Source organism: Salmo salar, chromosome ssa08, assembly GCF_905237065.1.
Source record: "Salmo salar chromosome ssa08, Ssal_v3.1, whole genome shotgun sequence".
Taxonomy (NCBI): Eukaryota; Metazoa; Chordata; class Actinopteri; order Salmoniformes; family Salmonidae; genus Salmo; species Salmo salar.
This window is the reverse complement of record NC_059449.1, coordinates 10461584-10484083: the sequence shown is the minus strand read 5'-3', so window position 1 is coordinate 10484083 and position 22500 is coordinate 10461584. Positions and strand designations below refer to the sequence as shown.

Here is a 22500-nt window from a genome sequence, read left to right as displayed (position 1 = left end):
GCTAACCCTAATGCCTAACCCTAACCACACTGTTAACCCTAATGCCTAACCCTAACCACACTGCTAACCCTAATGCCTAACCCTAACCACACTGTTAACCCTAATGCCTAACCCTAACCACACTGCTAACCCTAATGCCTAACCTTAAACTAAGACCAAAAAGCTCATTTTACTTTTCATGAATTTTTACAATGTAGCCAATTTTGACTTTGCAGCTGGCCTAAGGGGGAATGGCTCAGTTCTGCCTCAAGGTCAAGAGTCATGACAATAAAGGTCAACCTGCGTCCATTAGGTGACACATACCCGTGGGTTGTTACCCTAGAAGGCCGGATTCTCCACACCACCCCAGGCCTGTGTTTCACTGGACAAAAGGTTACGACACAATCAATGTTGATGTTATCAGTTGTTCCGCAGCTCAGAGAGATGTAACATTAGCAGATGATGATTGGCTAATTTCACCCTTTCTCCCGGAGACGTCCTTCTATTGATCGAGCCGATTGGCTCACGGCCGGGTTAACGCAGGTGACGGCGGAAGCTGATCCGTTGCACTTTTGCTCTCTTCCTTTATCCACTGTCTTTTCTTGCTTTCCCTCCCTCGGCGCTCTCCCTTGAATGGTTACCCACCCACACATCTCGTCTCTCCTCTCCCCACGGCACTGCAGCCCTCACACACGTACACACACACACTTGGACACACAAGTGTACAGTCGAACACACACTCACTTGCTGTATACACACGTACAAGAACGTAAACACACACACCTCTACTGCGGGTGCTGTGGAATTTCCTCAAAGGCGCCCGCATGGAACGTATTGTGTTGGTCACACACACACACACACACACACACACACACACACACACACACACACACACACACACACACACACACACACACACACACACACACACACACACACACACACACACACACACACTCTGCGGGCTGCCAAGCATAAATACAGGTGCTAACATGACTGCTACTGTAGTCACATTTCTTTCTGTCATCTTTAGTGTTTCCTGAAATGGACTGATCCCCATTCACTTCACAGGCATGGGCATTTTGGTTATCCTCTCTCTCTCTCTCTCTCTCTCTCTCTCTCTCTCTCTCTCTCTCTCTCTCTCTCTCTCTCTCTCTCTCTCTCTCTCTCTCTCTCTCTCTCTCTTTCTCTCCTTCCTCCCTCTTTCTTGCTCTCGTTGTGATCGGCTTCATTTCACCCTGAAGGGAGGAGGGCTGAGGAGAAGGATGGGGTTGAGCAACAGAGAGAGGGAGAGAGAAAAGACGAGTGAGGGAGATGGAAAGACAAGGAGAAAGTGGAAGGGTTAGTGCAGGCATAGTCCCAACTGTAAAAGATAAAAGCACACTCCGAGGCTCCACTCTGTGTGTGTGTGTGTGTGTGTGTGTGTGTGTGTGTGTGTGTGTGTGTGTGCGTGCGTGCGTGCGTGACAGCTAAAGATGGACATCTCACCACAAGCACCACAAACTGTTCGCTACAGCTTCCACGTAAGTATAGCGTCCATATAAGTGAGGTCTTCACAGCTATATTTAGTGTAGCTTCACCGCAGTTGTGTACATAGCTCAGTCTTTTGACTGATTGCAGGTTTAGCCAAAACTGTCTCTACAGCTAGCCATAATGCTAACAGACTCATCATTAACATCTGGCTAGCCTACGCGCACACAGAGACACGGAACACGCACGCAACACACACACTACCACACGGCTAGCTAACCCCCCCCGCCGCTCCCAAACTAATACGTCATCCATGCCTGGTTTAGCAGGACGACACACACTTCCTGTTGGTTGATAAAGACACACTGGAGAGACTATAACCCTGAACAGGGTCGGGTCCTCATATCACCCCTTGAGCCCCACTTTATCATAATGCTTTATCACAGAGTCACCAGCATGGCCCCCTCTGCACTATCTGTAATGTCTTCTGGTTGACATGATTACAGTAGAGTCTGACTGTCATATGGTTTTTAACCTCTGGGTTTAATAAGCCCTTGCTCCACAAATGGCCTCGACAGAAATAGCTCATGCCCTGTTGCCCGAATCCTGGTCCGCTCTCCTCCCCATCTCTCTTTTCTCTCACTCTCTCCATCTTTCTCTCTCTCTTCACTCCTCTATTCCCTGTCCGTCTGGGTGGGAGTTAGGAGGAGTCTGTGTATAGCTGCTTGTCTTCTCTTTGTCCCATTGGAATGTGTGTGTGTGTGTGTGTGTGTGTGTGTGTGTGTGTGTGTGTGTGTGTGTGTGTGTGTGCGCGTGTGTCTTTGTCCCCCTGCTGAATGGGAACGGAGGGACAGTGCTGTGGGTCTAACGAGGCGCGACACAGCCCTTTGCTAGCCGGGTCCCATCACACACACATGCTAATTAGGACCACGAGTGAACTGTACAGAACCCCAATAGAAGAAAACACACACACACTCTCTCAGACATACACACACACACACACACACACACTTCTCTGTCCCTGTTTGCATGGCTCTGATGTACTGCGGTCATAACACACACACCCTCATGAGATAACACTCGTTATCTCACTGCCCGCTAAATATGAATAAATAACTTTTACTGAAGAGCCTGACCTCTTTCCCCAATCCTTTAGGTCACTGTCTCTCTCTTCTGTCTCGTTCCCTCTTTCTCTTTCTATTTCTATCTTTTCCTCTCACTCTTTCTGTGTCCTTCTCTGTCATATGTGAAAGGCAGATAAAGCGGTAAGCAGATTCTCCAAGAGCAAACAGAATCATACTCTTTCATAGTTAGCATTAGAATTAAGATGGCCGCCATTTCTCTTTGCCACAACTGCCTCTCCTCCCATCCTCTTTCTTCTTCCTTATCTCCTCTATTGCTTGTTTGTAGAACAAGTGCAGAGTTGGTTTGTCATCCTATCTGCCTTTCCTCTCTCCTCTTTCCTCTCCTCTCCTCTCTCTCCTCTCTCCTCTCCTCTCCTCTCTCCTCTCTCCTACCTCTCCTCTGGTTTTAAAAGGAGGAGGCTGTAGTTGACAGCGTGCGGTTGTTTATGTGTGTGTGTGTGTGTGTGTGTGTGTGTGTGTGTGTGTGTGTGTGTGTGTGTGTGTGTGTGTGTGGTGGAGTGAAAGGCGGTAGGTACTGTACTGTGTCCTTCAGGCTAGTTGGTTGTGGGAGAGAGAGATGAGAGAGAGAGATCTGAGCAGTGTGAGACAGATGGAGAGAGAGATGGAGAGAGAGATGGAGAGAGAGAGAGGTCTGGTGTACAGCCCCTCCAGCTTGTAAAGGCTTCTCCTTCTTCTCCCACTCCCTCACCATAATATTGATTTGAATATTTAAAACCTCAACACCCTCAACATTCACAAGTTGTTCGGAACAGATTAACAGTGAGCGCACACACTCACACAGACAAAAAGCCTCATTCACACACACTCTCACATACAGAGACAAAACCCTCGTTCACACATAGACACACACATTTGCACCTTCCTCACAAACACACACACACACACACACACACACACACACACACACACACACACACACACACACAGACACTCCTCTTCTCCCTCTCCTAGCCTGAAGTCAGCAGGAAAAGGGAGATGTTGATTGGTTTTGACCTGGTGTGAGGAGAGACATGCTTCCCTCAGAACCGCGTGAAGAAGCAGACAAAAGCGAAAATCAATGGCTGACAAAGACATGTTGAGCTGATACATGGCTGACTGACTGGCTGGCTGACTGGCTGACTGACTGGATGACTGGCTGACTGACTGGATGACTGACTGGATGACTGACTGGCTGGCTGACTGGCTGACTGACTGGATGACTGACTGGCTGGCTGACTGGCTGACTGGATGACTGACTGGCTGACTGACTGGATGACTGACTGGCTGGCTGGCTGACTGGCTGACTGACTGACTGACTGACTGGCTGGCTGACTGGCTGGCTGGATGACTGGCTGACTGGCTGGCTGAATGGCTGACTAGCTGAATGGCTGACTGGCTGAATGGCTGACTGGCTGATTGGCTGACTGGATGACTGGCTGAATGGCTGACTGGCTGAATGGCTGACTGACTGGCTGACTGGTGTGGAGAGAAGCCTATAGGGCTACGACACCTCATAATAACCTCTTACACATACACACTGCATTTTCAACTTGTCAAATATAAAAAAGGTACATGCACTAGTGCAATCAACCGCAGGCGATGTGAGACATACTGATTGGGTTAGCCAGTTAAACTTGAGACATGCTGATTGGTTAGCCAGTTAAACTTGAGACATGCTGATTGGTTAGCCAGTTAAACTTGAGACATGCTGATTCAGTTAAACTTGAGACATGCTGATTGGTTAGCAAGTTAAACTTGAGACATGCTGATTGGTTAGCAAGTTAAACATGAGACATGCTGATTGGTTAGCCAGTTAAACTTGAGACATGCTGATTGGTTAGCCAGTTAAATGTGAGACATGCTGATTGGGTTAGCCAGTTAAACTTGAGGCATGCTGATTGGGTTAGCCAGTTAAATGTGAGACATGCTGATTGGGTTAGCCAGTTAAACTTGAAGCATGCTGATTGGGTTAGCCAGTTAAACATGTATAAATAATGTTGTGTTCTGAGTGGCCTACAGAGGTTGGACTGATTTGAGAGTTACACACACACACACCTCTTCAGATTGTGCTTGCCAGGGAGTAGGCCATATATAGGGTAAGGCTGGAGCTTCATGTCCTGGGAATGTTCTGGGTAGTTTGCTGGGAAGGGTACTACCTTATTTTGTCAGTATAGTTCTACTGTAGTTCAGTAGATGGAACACCCCTTGGTACTGCTTTAGAGAGAATCTACTGTGGAAAGAGAAAGGAAAGAGTATTCCTCCATGGGGCCTTGGTGTGTGTGTGTGTGTGTGTGTGTGTGTGTGTGTGTGTGTGTGTGTGTGTGTGTGTGTGTGTGTGTGTGTGTGTGTGTGTGTGTGTGTGTGTGTGTGTGTGTGTGTTTCTCTGCAGTGCGGACAGGGACCCACACAGCTGGCTCAGTCACAGCTCTTTTCCTTTCTTCCCCCTCTCCTCCCCTTCTCTCATTCCTTTTTTGAAAGTTTGTTTGTTTGCAGCACTGGGGAGGGGAGAAAGAGAGGGAGAGGGGGAGAGAGATGAGAGAGAGAGGAACAGAGAGTATAATGTATTCTGTGTGACATTTGCATGTATTTTTTCCTCCTCTACTCATTTATTTATTTAACCTTTATTTAACTAGGGAGCGGGCTGGTATGAGGGCCACAACGCAGTGGTTGTTATGAGGGCCACAGAGCAGTGGCTGGTATGAGGGCCACAACGCAGTGGTTGTTATGAGGGCCACAACACAGTGGTTGTTATGAGGGCCACAACGCAGTGGTTGTTATGAGGGCCACAGAGCAGCGGTTGGTATGAGGGCCACAACGCAGCGGTTGGTATGAGGGCCACAGAGCAGTGGTTGGTATGAGGGCCACAACGCAGTGGTTGGTATGAGGGCCACAGAGCAGTGGTTGGTTTGGGGGCCACAGAGCAGTGGTTGGTATGAGGGCCACAGAGCAGTGGTTGGTATGAGGGCCACAGAGCAGTGGTTGGTTTGGGGGCCACAGAGCAGTGGTTGGTATGAGGGCCACAGAGCAGTGGTTGGTATGAGGGCCACAGAGCAGTGGTTGGTATGGGGGCCACAGAGCAGTGGTTGGTATGAGGGCCACAGAGCAGTGGTTGGTATGAGGGCCACAGAGCAGTGGTTGGTATGAGGGCCACAGAGCAGTGGTTGGTATGGGGGCCACAGAGCAGTGGTTGGTTTGAGGGCCACAGAGCAGTGGTTGGTATGAGGGCCACAGAGCAGTGGTTGGTATGGGGGCCACAGAGCAGTGGTTGGTTTGAGGGCCACAGAGCAGTGGTTGGTATGTGGGCCATAGATCATGGTCTACTCGCTAAACATCACCCTCACTGATTTGTCTCTCATTGCACAAGTGGTTCAACACACACACACACACACACACACACACACACACACACACACACACACACACACACACACACACACACACACACACACACACACACACACACACACACACACACACACACACACACACACACATCTAGCAGCCACCCGTGTATTGATTAGCTAGCGGGCAGTGCTGGTCATTGCTGATGGTGCAGGGAGAGAGGGAGGAACAGAAGTAACCACAGGGCCAAGCTGAGAGAAGAAGCTGAGAGAAGAAGCTGAGAGAAGAAGCTGAGAGAAGAAGCTGAGAGAAGAAGCTGAGAGAAGAAGCTGAGAGAAGAAGCTGAGAGAAGAAGCTGAGAGAAGAAGCTGAGAGAAGAAGCTGAGAGAAGAAGCTGAGAGAAGAAGCTGAGAGGAGGAGGAGGAAGGGAGTTTTAAAAAGAAAAGCTTTCCCTTATTAGCAGGCACATCACCAAATAGACTGTTTTAGCCTCTAAATGTAAGCTCTCTTTCTTTCTGTCACACACACACACACACACACACACACACACACACACACACACACACACACACACACACACACACACACACACACACACACACACACACAAACACAGCCATCTCCTTGGGTCTCTCCACACTTATTAATTGCCTCCACTTTTCTTCATTGACCCATGCTGGCAGACACACAGACACACACAGGGCGTCTGTCTCAGCCGAGAGAGAGGCCATGAGGATCCACAGGGTGTGGATCATACCCATCATGCACCTGTGAACCTTCCCAGCATGCCCACGTAGGGCCAGGCACCAATACTGTCAGGAAGAAACACTCCACTGAAGCCTGTAGACACACACAATACACACAGAGCACACACATACACTGCAGGGACAGAGATTCACTCTTGTTATGCAATATACATCTCTGTCAGTCTATTACAACCTTTAACATCTCTGTCAGTCTATTACAACCTTTAACATCTCTATCAGTCTATTACAACCTTTAACATCTCTATCAGTCTATTACAACCTTTAACATCTCTGTCAGTCTATTACAACCTTTAACATCTCTATCAGTCTATTACAACCTTTAACATCTCTGTCAGTCTATTACAACCTTTAACATCTCTATCAGTCTATTACAACCTTTAACATCTCTGTCAGTCTATTACAACCTTTAACATCTCTATCAGTCTATTACAACCTTTAACATCTCTATCAGTCTATTACAACCTTTAACATCTCTGTCAGTCTATTACAACCTTTAACATCTCTATCAGTCTATTACAACCTTTAACATCTCTATCAGTCTATTACAACCTTTAACATCTCTGTCAGTCTATTACAACCTTTAACATCTCTATCAGTCTATTACAACCTTTAACATCTCTATCAGTCTATTACAACCTTTAACATCTCTATCAGTCTATTACAACCTTTAACATCTCTATCAGTCTATTACAACCTTTAACATCTCTATCAGTCTATTGCAACCTTTAACATCTCTATCAGTCTATTACAACCTTTAACATCTCTGTCAGTCTATTACAACCTTTAACATCTCTGTCAGTCTATTACAACCTTTAACATCTCTATCAGTCTATTACAACCTTTAACATCTCTATCAGTCTATTACAACCTTTAACATCTCTATCAGTCTATTACAACCTTTAACATCTCTGTCAGTCTATTACAACCTTTAACATCTTTATTAGTGTATTACAACCTTTAACATCGCTATCAGTCTCTCTCAATTTTCTCTCTATCATACTATATCTGTTTGTCAATCTTATCCATCCGTTCATCTATATACTGTCTATCTATTCCCCATCTCTCTCTCCCTCCCTCCCTCCCTCCTCCCTCCCTCCCTCCCTCCCTCCCTCCCTCCCTCCCTCCCTCCCTCCCTCCCTCCCTCCCTCCCTCCCTCCCTCCCTCCCTCCCCCAACTCTCTGCGGCCTTGTCTGTACTTTCCTCTTAATTAAGAGTGATTGTTCAAGAGCATCAAGAGAGACATTGACCACAGGCGATAGACACACACACACACACACACACACACACACACACACACACACACACACACACACACACACACACACACACGCTCAGCTTCCTCTCACAATTGACTGTCCTCGTTATTAAAGTGGTTGGAGTAATATGGGAGAAGAGGGGACATATCACCTAAGGCAAGGTACCAGCTACAGTTTTTAATGCCTACTTTTGTCAAATAAAATGTCACACACATACATGCAGGCATGTACACACACTCGCACACCGCCCCGTCACACACTCTCTCACACACACAAACACACACACACACGTATCCAGGACCCAGTGGTGTGGGGCAGGTCAATAACTCCCTAATTTGTTACAAGGCTAATACAGGTCTGAGCAGTATGAAACAGAGATAGAACTGATACAGGGCTGAGCAGTATGAAACAGAGATATAACTGATACAGGGCTGAGCAGTATAGAACAGAGATAGAACTGATACAGGGCTGAGCAGTGTAGAACAGAGTTAGAGCTGATACAGGGCTGAGCAGTATAGAACAGAGATATAACTGATACAGGGCTGAGCAGTATGAAACAGAGATATAACTGATACAGGGCTGAGCAGTATAGAACAGAGATATAACTGATACAGGGCTGAGCAGTATGGAACAGAGATAGAACTGATACAGGGCTGAGCAGTATAGGACAGAGATAGAACTGATACAGGGCTGAGCAGTATAGGACAGAGATAGAACTGATACAGGGCTGAGCAGTATGGAACAGAGATAGAACTGATACAGGGCTGAGCAGTATAGAACAGAGATAGAACTGATACAGGGCTGAGCAGTATGAAACAGAGATAGAACTGATACAGGGCTGAGCAGCATAGAACAGAGATAGAACTGATACAGGGCTGAGCAGTATGGAACAGAGATACAGCTGATACAGGGCTGAGCAGTATGAAACAGAAATAGAACTGATACAGGGCTGAGCAGTATAGGACAGAGATAGAACTGATACAGGGCTGAGCAGTATAGAACAGAGATAGAACTGATACAGGGCTGAGCAGTATAGAACAGAGATAGAACTGATACAGGGCTGAGCAGTATAGAACAGAGATAGAACTGATACAGGGCTGAGCAGTATAGAACAGAGATAGAACTGATACAGGGCTGAGCAGTATAGAACAGAGACAGAACTGATACAGGGCTGAGCAGTATGGAACAGAGATAGAACTGATACAGGGCTGAGCAGTATGGAACAGAGATATAACTGATACAGGGCTGAGCAGTATGGAACAGAGATAGAACTGATACAGGGCTGAGCAGTATGAAACAGAGATAGAACTGATACAGGGCTGAGCAGTATAGAACAGAGATAGAACTGATACAGGGCTGAGCAGTATAGAACAGAGATAGAACTGATACAGGGCTGAGCAGTATAGAACAGAGATAGAACTGATACAGGGCTGAGCAGTATAGAACAGAGATAGAACTGATACAGGGCTGAGCAGTATAGAACAGAGATATAACTGATACAGGGCTGAGCAGTATAGAACAGAGATATAACTGATACAGGGCTGAGCAGTATAGAACAGAGATAGAACTGATACAGGGCTGAGCAGTATGAAACAGAGATAGAACTGATACAGGGCTGAGCAGTATAGAACAGAGATAGAACTGATACAGGGCTGAGCAGTATAGAACAGAGATAGAACTGATACAGGGCTGAGCAGTATAGAACAGAGATAGAACTGATACAGGGCTGAGCAGTATGGAACAGAGATAGAACTGATACAGGGCTGAGCAGTATAGAACAGAGATATAACTGATACAGGGCTGAGCAGTATAGAACAGAGATAGAACTGATACAGGGCTGAGCAGTATGGAACAGAGATAGAACTGATACAGGGCTGAGCAGTATAGAACAGAGATAGAACTGATACAGGGCTGAGCAGTATGGAACAGAGATAGAACTGATACAGGGCTGAGCAGTATAGAACAGAGATAGAACTGATACAGGGCTGAGCAGTATAGAACAGAGATATAACTGATACAGGGCTGAGCAGTATGGAACAGAGATAGAACTGATACAGGGCTGAGCAGTATAGAACAGAGATAGAACTGATACAGGGCTGAGCAGTATAGAACAGAGATATAACTGATACAGGGCTGAGCAGTATAGAACAGAGATAGAACTGATACAGGGCTGAGCAGTATAGAACAGAGATAGAACTGATACAGGGCTGAGCAGTATGAAACAGAGATAGAACTGATACAGGGCTGAGCAGCATAGAACAGAGATAGAACTGATACAGGGCTGAGCAGTATAGGACAGAGATAGAACTGATACAGGCTGAGCAGTATAGAACAGAGATATAACTGATACAGGGCTGAGCAGTATAGAACAGAGAACTGATACAGGGCTGAGCAGTATAGAACAGAGATATAACTGATACAGGGCTGAGCAGTATAGAACAGAGATAGAACTGATACAGGGCTGAGCAGTATAGAACAGAGAACTGATACAGGGCTGAGCAGTATGGAACAGAGATATAGCTGATACAGGGCTGAGCAGTATGAAACAGAGATATAACTGATACAGGGCTGAGCAGTATGGAACAGAGATAGAACTGATACAGGGCTGAGCAGTATAGAACAGAGATAGAACTGATACAGGGCTGAGCAGTATGGAACAGAGATATAACTGATACAGGGCTGAGCAGTATAGAACAGAGATAGAACTGATACAGGGCTGAGCAGTATAGGACAGAGAGAACTGATACAGGGCTGAGCAGTATGGAACAGAGATAGAACTGATACAGGGCTGAGCAGTATAGAACAGAGATATAACTGATACAGGGCTGAGCAGTATAGAACAGAGATAGAACTGATACAGGGCTGAGCAGTATAGGACAGAGAGAACTGATACAGGGCTGAGCAGTATGGAACAGAGATAGAACTGATACAGGGCTGAGCAGTATAGAACAGAGATAGAACTGATACAGGGCTGAGCAGTATAGGACAGAGAGAACTGATACAGGGCTGAGCAGTATGGAACAGAGATAGAACTGATACAGGGCTGAGCAGTATGGAACAGAGATATAGCTGATACAGGGCTGAGCAGTATAGAACAGAGATAGAACTGATACAGGGCTGAGCAGTATGGAACAGAGATAGAACTGATACAGGGCTGAGCAGTATAGAACAGAGATATAACTGATACAGGGCTGAGCAGTATGAAACAGAGATAGAACTGATACAGGGCTGAGCAGTATAGAACAGAGATAGAACTGATACAGGGCTGAGCAGTATAGAACAGAGATAGAACTGATACAGGGCTGAGCAGTATAGAACAGAGATAGAACTGATACAGGGCTGAGCAGTATAGAACAGAGATAGAACTGATACAGGGCTGAGCAGTATGGAACAGAGATAGAACTGATACAGGGCTGAGCAGTATAGAACAGAGATATAACTGATACAGGGCTGAGCAGTATGGAACAGAGATATAACTGATACAGGGCTGAGCAGTATGGAACAGAGATATAACTGATACAGGGCTGAGCAGTATAGAACAGAGATAGAACTGATACAGGGCTGAGCAGTATAGAACAGAGATAGAACTGATACAGGGCTGAGCAGTATAGAACAGAGATAGAACTGATACAGGGCTGAGCAGTATAGAACAGAGAGAACTGGGCTAGAGTCCCACACGACTTCTCTGCTTCTAATTGTGTTTCTCCCATCAGCTGTATGTAACACAGTAGCCCTCCGTCAATCAATCACATTCATTTATAAAGCCCTTTTTACATCAGCAGTTGTCACTAAGTGCTTATACAGAAACCCAGCCTAACACCCCAGAGAACAAGCAATGCACGGTGGCCCCTCACAAATAAAGAAAGAAAGAAACGTCAGATTAATTAAAAGGAGTACGCTTGTTTTTTTTCCCATCCTGTCCTTTTCCCCTCTGACTGTCAGAGATTTGTGTGGAGAGAGGAGGGCATGATGGGAACAGGAGCAAGAGAAAATAATTACATGACTTCGGGGACACTTAACACAGTATGGACTTCACAGTGAGAAATCTCTGGAGTCAAAGTAGGGCATCGTGTGTGTGTGTGTGTGTGTGTGTGTGTGTGTGTGTGTGTGTGTGTGTGTGTGTGTGTGTGTGTGTGTGTGTGTGTGTGTGTGTGTGTGTGTGTGTGTGTGTGTGTGTGTGGAGGGAACTTGAACAGAGCCCGCTGACAGGCCACACACACACACTTTGTTAAAGAATGAATGTATGTATTTTATTTTTTCTGACTTTCTGCCATAGATGTACTGTATTTATGTGTTTGTGTATATATAGCTGCTATAAGATGGATGGATGGAGGGTGTAAATACTGTAAAAAGACAGAAAGAGATGAGATATGTATAGCTGTGGGTTCAGTGAATGGGGACCGCTAAATCCTTGATGGAACCATCTGTCACAACTAAGTGAGCTGTTATGTATTTACTGCCACACTTCCTTATCACAGCCTACACACACACACACACACTTCCCCATCGTCGCCTGTTATCCTGCCTGAAGACTATATAGCCTGTTATCCATGTCTTGATGACTCTATGAGAATACAGCTGATGTGGATATATGGCCTGGCGCTGCCATCAAGTAGACAGCGGTGAAAGTTGTACTATACGTACGAGGCGACTATCTCAGTTTTTCTATCTTGTACGTTGAAAAATCCCATCGGCAAGAGGCCCGGTAGCGTAGATGTGAAACATGGTAATACATTTCCATATGAGACGGCTGTATAGTGTAGTATGTCTTCATCATTCTGGGCTAGTTGACTGGAGCAGCCATAAGATAAAGCTCAGAAGGCTGTCAGTGTTTTGATTAAAGAATCCCGTCTCAGTAATGGCGACTCAGTAATTTCTTCAGACGCCTGCCTCTCCCTCCTCCCGGAAAAATCGGAAATTGTCCTCCCCATTTCAGACGGTCTCCCCACAACAATCGCTGCAGGAAATTGAGCTTTAGGGCCGAGTTACAGAAGAGGGGTGGATGCTCTATCCTGTGTGATCTGCTAATAAACAGCCTTAGAGACGTGACTGTGGTCCTGATCTAAAGTAGTGCACTATAAATGACAATAGAATGCCATTTGGGGCGCACGTCAGGAGTGTTGTTGCAATGTTGTTGTCTCTGCAGTGTTGTTGTCTCTGCAGTGTTGTTGTCTCTGCAGTGTTGTTGTCTCTGCAGTGTTGTTGTCTCTGCAGTGTTGTTGTCTCTGCAGTGTTGTTGTCTCTGCAGTGTTGTTGTCTCTGCAGTGTTGTTGTCTCTGCAGTGTTGTTGTCTCTGCAGTGTTGTTGTCTCTGCAGTGTTGTTGTCTCTGCAGTGTTGTTGTCTCTGCATTGTGCAGCCATTGCTACTCTGTATCTGTGATGAAGGCATTGTGTGTGGAGAGTCAGAGAAAAAGAACATGGTATCATTACCTTTCAAACCAAGATGCACTGTGTGTGTGTGTGTGTGTGTGTGTGTGTGTGTGTGTGTGTGTGTGTGTGTGTGTGTGCGTGCGTGCGTGCGTGCGTGCGTGCGTGAACTCGAGACGCACTTAACACATTCTTGGAAACCAGTTGGCTTTGTATGAATGTGTCAGTGTATTTCTGTATGTGTGTGGTGTCTAGGAAGAGGGTGATTGTGGTCTCAGTTTTTCGGGAACTCAAGTTGAAAATGTGTGATAACCATGACTTGCTAGTCAAATGGCCACGCTCTCCAAGTTGTTATGTATGCCAGAGGAAGATACACAATCTATTGAATACAGACGCAATGATGACACGGTTATTGACTGACAAAACCAAGTATTCACCCAGGCAAACCAACTGTCACAATGTCCCATTATCACGTTCTATGTTAGTATAATTTCTACTAGCAAAACCTGTATGTTCTGTTGCCATAGTTTCATTTTGTGTTGAGTGTGTTGTTTGTTTGTTTTTGTTTATGGATGGTTTAATTCTTTTCTTTAGGTTCTCCCATGCCATCCTCTCCACCCAGCCCATCAGTTACTGACCATTCACACTCGCAACCACCATCACCCAATCTCCATGACAACCAGAGCTCGTTGCTAAGTAGCGCCAGCGCCCATCCGGCGGTCCATGAGTCGGACGAAGACGAGGAAGAGTACACAGCCACGCTGTACTTACCTGTAACGCAGGTCACAGCTCACAGCCACCACGGCCTCGCCTGTAATGGTAAGGCACAACGTCCCTAAAATATTCCCACAACCTTCTCTCCCTTTACTGCACAACCTTCCCACTACCTTCTCTCTTTTTGTATATCATGTTCTCAAAATGTCCTGGAATGGTAAGGCACAACGTCCCTACAATGTTCTCACAACGTTCTCTATCTGCGCTCTATACCGTTCCCACAATGTGCACAACATCCTCACAATGTTCCTTCTCTTTATTGCACAACGTTCCCACAATGTTCCCTCTCTTTACTGCACAACGTTCCCTCTCTTTACTGCACAACGTTCCCTCTCTTTACTGCACAACGTTCCCTCTCTTTACTGCACAACGTTCCCACTCTTTACTGCGCAACATTCCCTCAACGTTCCCTCTCTTTACTGCACAACGTTCCCTCTCTTTACTGCGCAACGTTCCCTCAACGTTCCCTCTCTTTACTGCACAACGTTCCCTCTCTTTACTGCACAACGTTCCCTCTCTTTACTGCACAACGTTCCCTCTCTTTACTGCACAACGTTCCCTCTCTTTACTGCGCAACATTCCCACAACGTTCCCTCTCTTTACTGCACAACGTTCCCTCTCTTTACTGCACAACGTTCCCTCTCTTTACTGCACAACGTTCCCTCTCTTTACTGCACAACGTTCCCTCTCTTTACTGCACAACGTTCCCTCTCTTTACTGCACAACGTTCCCTCTCTTTACTGCGCAACGTTCCCTCTCTTTACTGCACAACGTTCCCTCTCTTTACTGCACAACGTCCCTCTCTTTACTGCACAACGTTCCCTCTCTTTACTGCACAACGTTCCCTCTCTTTACTGCACAACGTTCCCTCTCTTTACTGCGCAACGTTCCCTCTCTTTACTGCACAACGTTCCCTCTCTTTACTGCACAACGTTCCCTCTCTTTACTGCACAACGTTCCCTCTCTTTACTGCACAACGTTCCCTCTCTTTACTGCACAACGTTCCCTCTCTTTACTGCACAACGTCCCTCTCTTTACTGCGCAACATTCCCTCAACGTTCCCTCTCTTTACTGCGCAACATTCCTTCAACGTTCCCTCTCTTTACAGCACAACGTTTCCTCTCTTTACTGTATAATGTTCTCGCAACATCTTGTAATGGTGAGGCACAGCATTGTTGCGACTTTCTCTCTATTTACTATCACAACATTTTCTCTCTTTACTGACAACAGAACGTTTCTCTATTCTCAATGTGTGCTTATGGAAATTCCCGGAACTTCCAGCTGTTTCTAGTTAGTCTGATTGATAGCCAGACAGACCCTTATAGAGAAGTTAAATATATTTCGTTTTCACATTCTAGCTAGTCTATATGTCCTGTTTCCCTGTCATACGGTTGAAACCTCTGTCTGAACTGTGTGTCTGTTGTTTTAGCGTTTCTGTCTGTTATGACCATTGTTTGACATGTGGTGTAGATTTAGTCTGGTAATTGTGGACCCAGTGTAGTTGGGGTTAAAGTTGAAATGAAGGTTTAAATGCATCTCAAGTACACAGAGAGGACTAGTTTCTCCTAATGTGACGTTAGAGCCATTCAGAGCAGAGGGCAGTAGCCAGACTGGATAGGAGATGGGAGGCTCTGTTAATAGGCCCGCTGGCTGTGACTGCATCTCGTTGTCATAGAGACAGGACTATACTATGACAAGGCACTTCTCAACCCAACATGGCCCAGTTTCGGCCTGCCTCTCTCTCTCTCCCGTTGTCTGAGAGAAAGACTCGCACACATGCACACACAGACACACACACACACACACACACACACACACACACACACACACACACACACACACACACACACACACACACACACACACACACACACACACACACACACACAAACAAACAAACACAGACAACTCATCCACCCACCCACCCTCACTCCCAGTACCCTGCCTCCTGTTATTCAGTGCTGTTTGGCCTTCACATCCCAAAAAGAATTAGGGCTTCTCTGTGCAGCCTCAGTGCTCCCAGTCTGACTGCATCAGTGTCAGGGAGAGAGAAGGATGGAGAGGAGAGGTCCTAACCTGTAGTGGCTGTCACTACCAGACATCGGGCCTCCGCTGGATCTGCACGGTGAATCTACAGGAGACAGGACAGAGAATAGAGAGAGATGCCGGTTTTTGAGGAGTGCTCAATTAAAGCTGTTTATACACATATGAATGTACTTAATTAAACAGTTAGAAAATGGTCTTGTTTATAAGCCATTTATAGGCAGAACTTCAAATAGATTTGTACTTATTTTGTCATGTTTATCTGTAGAAGAGTCCATTTTGTCATGTTTATCTGTAGAAGAGTCCATTTTGTCATGTTTATCTGTAGAAGAGTCCATTTTGCCATGTTTATCTGTAGAAGAGTCCATTTTGTCATGTTTATCTGTAGAAGAGTCCATTTTGTCATGTTTATCTGTAGAAGAGTCCATTTTGCCATGTTTATCTGTAGAAGAGTCCATTTTGTCATGTTTATCTGTAGAAGAGTCCATTTTGTCATGTTTATCTGTGGAAGAGTCCATTTTGCCATATATCTGATCTAGTCATGTTCTCATACGTCCTTACTTAACGTTTTGTCTTTGATGGCTCAGTTTATTGACTTGAGCTATGAGGTTAATTATGAAGCTCCCTCTCATCATAATCCCCAACAGACAGCTATCCAACACACACACACACACACACACACACACACACACACACCATCCTCTCTAAATTCATCCTATGTTAATTACCGACAGAGGAAACTTCATTTCCACACTATATACACAGACCGTTAAAATCTAATCAGAGCCAGTTGAACATAAGGAAGTGAGATCTTCTATGATCCACGTCTCCTCAGAGCTTCTCCTCTCTCCTCTCTTAGACCTTTCATATAGAGTGGTTCAGCCATCTGATAGTCATCTGGACCTACAGCAGAGTAGCAGAGCAGTCTAGACCCCAACACACACACACACACACAATACTTCCAACCCCAGACGCCCGGGCCTTCAGAAGACAACCAGAGACGCCATCCCCGTTCCCCATTGACAGCTAGAGACTGACTGAAAGGCTGAAAGTAAAGCTTCATGAGGAAAAAAAAGACTGTCGCCACTTTACGTTTTTTAAGTAGGCAATTTTCGTAGGCGCGCGCCTCAATCGATGTCTAAACGGAAGACGTTTTAACGAGACACCATACCTGGGGGGAGAAAGATGCCGTGAGGACTTTTAGCTCTGGGAGCGATCATCAACAGGGATAATGAGAGAGAGAGAGAGAGAGAGAGAGAGAGAGAGAGAGAGAGAGGAAGAGAAAGATGGAGACAGAAAGAGAGACAGAGAGAGAGAGACAGAGAGGAAGAGAGACAGAGAGAGACAGAGAGTTGGTCCCGGTGTCTTCATGTCAATCTTCCATAACCATCTCCTCTTCTCGGTGACTGGGATCACTTAGTAAAGCAAACAGGCTCACTGGCGCCCAGGTCCAGTCCACTCTGCTCCTCCTCTGAGACCTGGCGTGATACTGGATGAGAGGAGAGAGGGTGGGAACGTGAGAGGGAGAGGAAATTATTGAGAGACTAAGGCAGAGAGAGAGAGGGTCAGCTTGGAAGACTCTACAATCTCCAGCCACCTATACTAAATACGTGGTGGGACAGAAAAGGAGAGATGAAGGGTTTGCAGGGAGAGAAATGGTCAGTCTACAGTCTCAGTCCTCTCATACAGAGAGAACGGGTCAGTCTACAGTCTCAGTCCTCTCATACAGAGAGAACGGGTCAGTCTACAGTCTCAGTCCTCTCATACAGAGAGAACGGGTCAGTCTACAGTCTCAGTCCTCTCATACAGAGAGAACGGGTCAGTCTACAGTCTCAGTCCTCTCATACAGAGACAACGGGTCAGTCTACAGTGTCAGTCCTCTCATACAGAGAGAACGGGTCAGTCTACAGTCTCAGTCCTCTCATACAGAGAGAACGGGTCAGTCTACAGTCTCAGGCCTCTCATACAGAGAGAACGGGTCAGTCTACAGTCTCAGTCCTCTCATACAGAGAGAACGGGTCAGTCTACAGACTCAGGCCTCTCATACAGAGAGAACGGGTCAGTCTACAGTCTCAGGCCTCTCATACAGAGAGAACGGGTCAGTCTACAGTCTCAGGCCTCTCATACAGAGAGAACGGGTCAGTCTACAGTCTCAGGCCTCTCATACAGAGACAACGGGTCAGTCTACAGTCTCAGGCCTCTCATACAGAGAGAACGGGTCAGTCTACAGTCTCAGTCCTCTCATACAGAGAGAACGGGTCAGTCTACAGTCTCAGGCCTCTCATACAGAGAGAACGGGTCAGTCTACAGTCTCAGTCCTCTCATACAGAGAGAACGGGTCAGTCTACAGTCTCAGGCCTCTCATACAGAGAGAACGGGTCAGTCTACAGTCTCAGGCCTCTCATACAGAGAGAACGGGTCAGTCTACAGTCTCAGGCCTCTCATACAGAGACAAAGGGTCAGTCTACAGTCTCAGGCCTCTCATACATTGACTGGAAAAACTTGGCCAAACTATCTTTTGCACACAAAAAAATGTGCTCCTTTCACTGTAATTGATCGAAGAATAGATGCTATTTGAGAAGCTTGAGACAAAGCCATTGACAGATGGGCTTGAATAGAAGCACAGGCAGGACAGTCAGAGAGAATGGACAGAATGCTGGAGACTCAGAGCCAGCAAAGGGTGAAGGACTACTACGAAAACAGAAAAACAGAGAGCTCTGTGCACAGAAGTACTCAGTGTGAATGAATAGAGAGAAAGGGAGCGAGAGACCGAGAGGGAGGGAGAGAGTTGAGAGAAGGTCAGCGTGAAGACTCCAGTCTCCCATACTGAAGAGAAGGAGCGAAGGAACGGATGAAGGAGGCTTGTGAGGGGCTGGAGAGGAGGGCTGTTTGTGCTAATGGGCAGCCGGAAGGTCACAGTGGGTGACCCATTTACACAGAACCCGGGTCTCTCCCTCTCCTTCACACCGCTAGCCTCAGTCTTATACAGCACCACAACAACCCTCAAGTGTTCTCATCTGTGAAGCTGAGGAGGAGAGAATAACTACATTTTTGGTGCTTTTCCATCTGGACTTACCCTCACACCAGCGTGTAACCAGGGTTTAATGTTACTCGTCGTTACTCATTGTGTATCTATTATTACTTGTATTATTACGTGTTTTACTCTTCTATTATTTCTCTATTTTCTTTCTCTCTGCGTTGTCGGGAAGGGCCTTTAAGTGAGCATTTCACTGTCAGTCTACACCTGTTGTTTACGAAGCATGTGAAAAGGTGAAGGAAAAACGTGGTGGTCATCTTACCTATTGGTTCTTTTTGTGTGTCAACCTTTCTTTCACAATAGTATGTAGGAGATAGAAGCGTCATGCCTTGCAACGCCCACCCATTGAGCAAATAGTCTAGAAGAGTATCTCATGGATGAGCAGAAAGTGCATCGTCCTCTGTTTGTTAGTCTCCCTGTATTAGTCCCCTCAGTGATGACAACACTCTGTCCGTCCTTTGTGGGCCGCTCTATACAAAGTAAAGGGAACATCCCAGAATCTCCCGTAAGGCCAGAGAGCACAGCGTCAGCACGCGGCTTCTCCTCTGTCCAGAGTGAAACCTTTGCTTAGACCAACCTTCTCCTGTCACGCAGTAAAACGCACTCTATCGACGAGCTTCTTCTTCCCCCTCAACCCCATTTCACCTCTTTTAAGAGAAGGCAGAAAAGAAAGAAAGAAAGAAAGAAAGAAAGATAATCACATTCAATGTGATTATCCTTTTTTTCTGGGTTAGCCCTCCTCTGACCTTATTGCCGATGACGCTCTAAAGGACTCAGTGGAGATCACCAGTCCACACTAACAGACCGGTACAGGCCCTGGCCTTCTCTTCCTCTCTAGCTCTCTCGTTTTCTTTCTCTCTATCTCTAGCTCTCTCTCTCTCTCGCTCTCCCGCTCTCTCTCTCTCTCTCTCTTCACTGTTGATTGCCATTGTCAGATGTCTCTCTCCCTCTCTCTCTCCCTATTTCCCCTTCACTGTTGATGGCTATTGTCAGGTGCAGTAGGCATGAAAGTAGCAATTTTACAGCCCAGGATTTCCAATAACATTTACCAGAGGCCCCCAGAACTAACACACGCGAGGCTGACTGGCTCTGCACCGGACCACAGAAGACGCTACAGCCTGTCTTGTCTCTCTTTCCTATTCCCTCTCTTTCTGTCCATCTCGGTCTCAGTCTCTCTCTCCTTGTCCGAGGTCTCTCGCTCTTTCCTTCTCTTTCTCAATCTCTCTCTCTCTCTCTCTCTCTCTCTGCCTCGCCCTCTCTATCTGCCTCGCCCTCTCTATCTGTCTCGCCCTCTCTATCTGTCTCGCCCTCTCTCCGCCTTGTGTTAGGGGTGTCAGTCACTCGGAAGATAGGGGAAATAGATTCCATCCTCTCTCCTCTTGTCTCGGTACGGGGTGTGTAAGGGCAAGGGTGTCTGCGTCAGTGCCTTCTGTAAAGTCAAAAGCCGATAGTAATGAAAAACCCGCTGCGGTGTCTGCCTGTCTGTCTGCCTGGCTGCCTGTCTGTCTGCCTGGCTGCCTTCCCCAAGTCAAAGGACCCCTCCATGTGAAATGGCACACAGAGTATAAGGTCAAACATTGACTGTGCAGGCTCAGAATTGTAACCCATGTCACCAAACTAGATGCCATAGTCCCACAATACCTGAGGAGAGATGCATGTGTGTGTGTGTGTGTGTGTGTGTACATGAATATTCACGATAAGGTTTCTTCCATTCATTATGACTCAGTCTTACAACCTTTCCATGGTTGTTCTGTTCATACACGGCAGCCGCTATGATTCATGTGTTTGTGGGAGTTTTCAGTGTCAGTAGCTTCAAGTGGAGATCTGTGCATGTTTCCTTGGAAGCATTTTACAGTCATAACCCTGTTGTTTGGACCTGGCAGAACGGCAAAGGAACATCTATTTTCTATGTAACAGTCATGGACGCCTCCACACACACACACACACACACACACACACATCTCTCTCTCCCTCGTCCCTGCACAGTGTGAATGTAAACCCAAATAGAGGGTCAAACAGAGCTGTGCCCAACAACACTACACTGTCTACTGGGCCCCACTTCAGTGGGTCCTCGTCCTGTGATGTTAGCTCTCCGTCCTGGACTCTGTGTGAAATGTGATATGCGTGCTTCCACTAAATCTCTATCCTCGCCGTGGCATGCGCCCCGTTCAGTGCTCATGGGAAATGCAGTAGTTTGAGATCGTCTGACCGTGGTTTTTATAGGACGTCTCTGCATGCTAGCAGATACCCATAGACTTCCAGTCATTGCGCTAATGCTAGTTAGCATTGGCTGGCAAAACTACCTCTAACTTCCGTCATACTGGACACCGAGCCATAAAAATGGTATCAACAAGTTCATCTGACTGGGGAAGTAGATCATCATGAAGTATCCCTTTAGTCTACCAGAAGTGACCATGGGCGAAAGCAATCTGCTTGTGTGAACCAGAAATGTCACTGTTTGTTTGTTTGGGCATAGTGATGTCAACAGTGAATATCATTGAAGGGAATCCCATTTCATGGTCTGCGTCTTCGTAGCTGAGGTTATTTGGAATCCCGCTCTCGTGACTTAGAAGCTCACATGTCACCCTTGGACCTTGAGGATGTCCTCTCGCTCTAATGGGTAAGACCCAAATCCCACCGGTTACGCCTACTTCCTCTGTGTCAGTGGATAAACCAGGCTATTACACTGCGATAGTCTTATACTGTATTAATGTTACATGAATGCACAACGCAATTACCACAGAACAAGATATTTCATTTTCCCAGTGACATTGCACTTAATCATTCCGCCATACATTTGACTGGAAGGTACAACCTCACACTTAAAAGCCTCAACTCTCCCTTCCAACATGTTATGTCCGGGAAATTCATCATTTAAGAAAGATGACTCTCCTTCAGCTGCCCCCCTTTAAAGCAATTACACAGTCGCTCTTTCCCTCCATCTCTCCATCCCTCCAGTAGATAGATCAGTCACCCAGGCAGGATTAATGATTAAATATGACTCCCAAAATGGCACCCTATGTAGTGCACTACTTCTGACTAGGGCCCATAGGGCTCCGGTCAAAAGTAGTGCACTACGTAGGGAGTAGGGCGTGCCATTTGTGACGCAGCCTCAGTCTTCCTCGTCTAAACATCTGAGCTAGCCGTTTAGTAGCCGCTGATGTCTCACATCTCCCTTCCACCGTTTGAGAAGTGACATTTCTTCTACCGTAAGTGTTTCTTCTCCTCGTTCTTCTTCTCTTCCTCCTCCTCCTCCTGCTTCTCTTCTCTCCCTCTACGGTGGTCCACAAGTCTCCATTGATCCCACTCTAATGATTTCCCCTCTGAGTTGGTCAATATTT

At 46.4% G+C, this 22500-nt stretch overlaps 1 protein-coding gene across 14 annotated transcripts in view; it reads left to right on the top strand.

Annotated features, from left to right (window-relative positions):
- The window catches only part of LOC106610060 (teneurin-3), a 435054-nt gene that overhangs the window by 232738 nt on the left and 179816 nt on the right, over positions 1–22500 (top strand). For 9 of the 14 annotated variants that reach the window (XM_014209180.2, XM_014209182.2, XM_014209183.2 and 6 more), the window contains one exon: positions 13900–14124. The exons of the other annotated variants lie outside the window; for them this stretch is intronic. In XM_014209180.2, coding sequence (XP_014064655.1) covers positions 13900–14124 — 225 coding nt within the window. The remainder of the gene's footprint in view (positions 1–13899; positions 14125–22500) is intronic. 14 annotated transcript variants of the gene reach the window in all.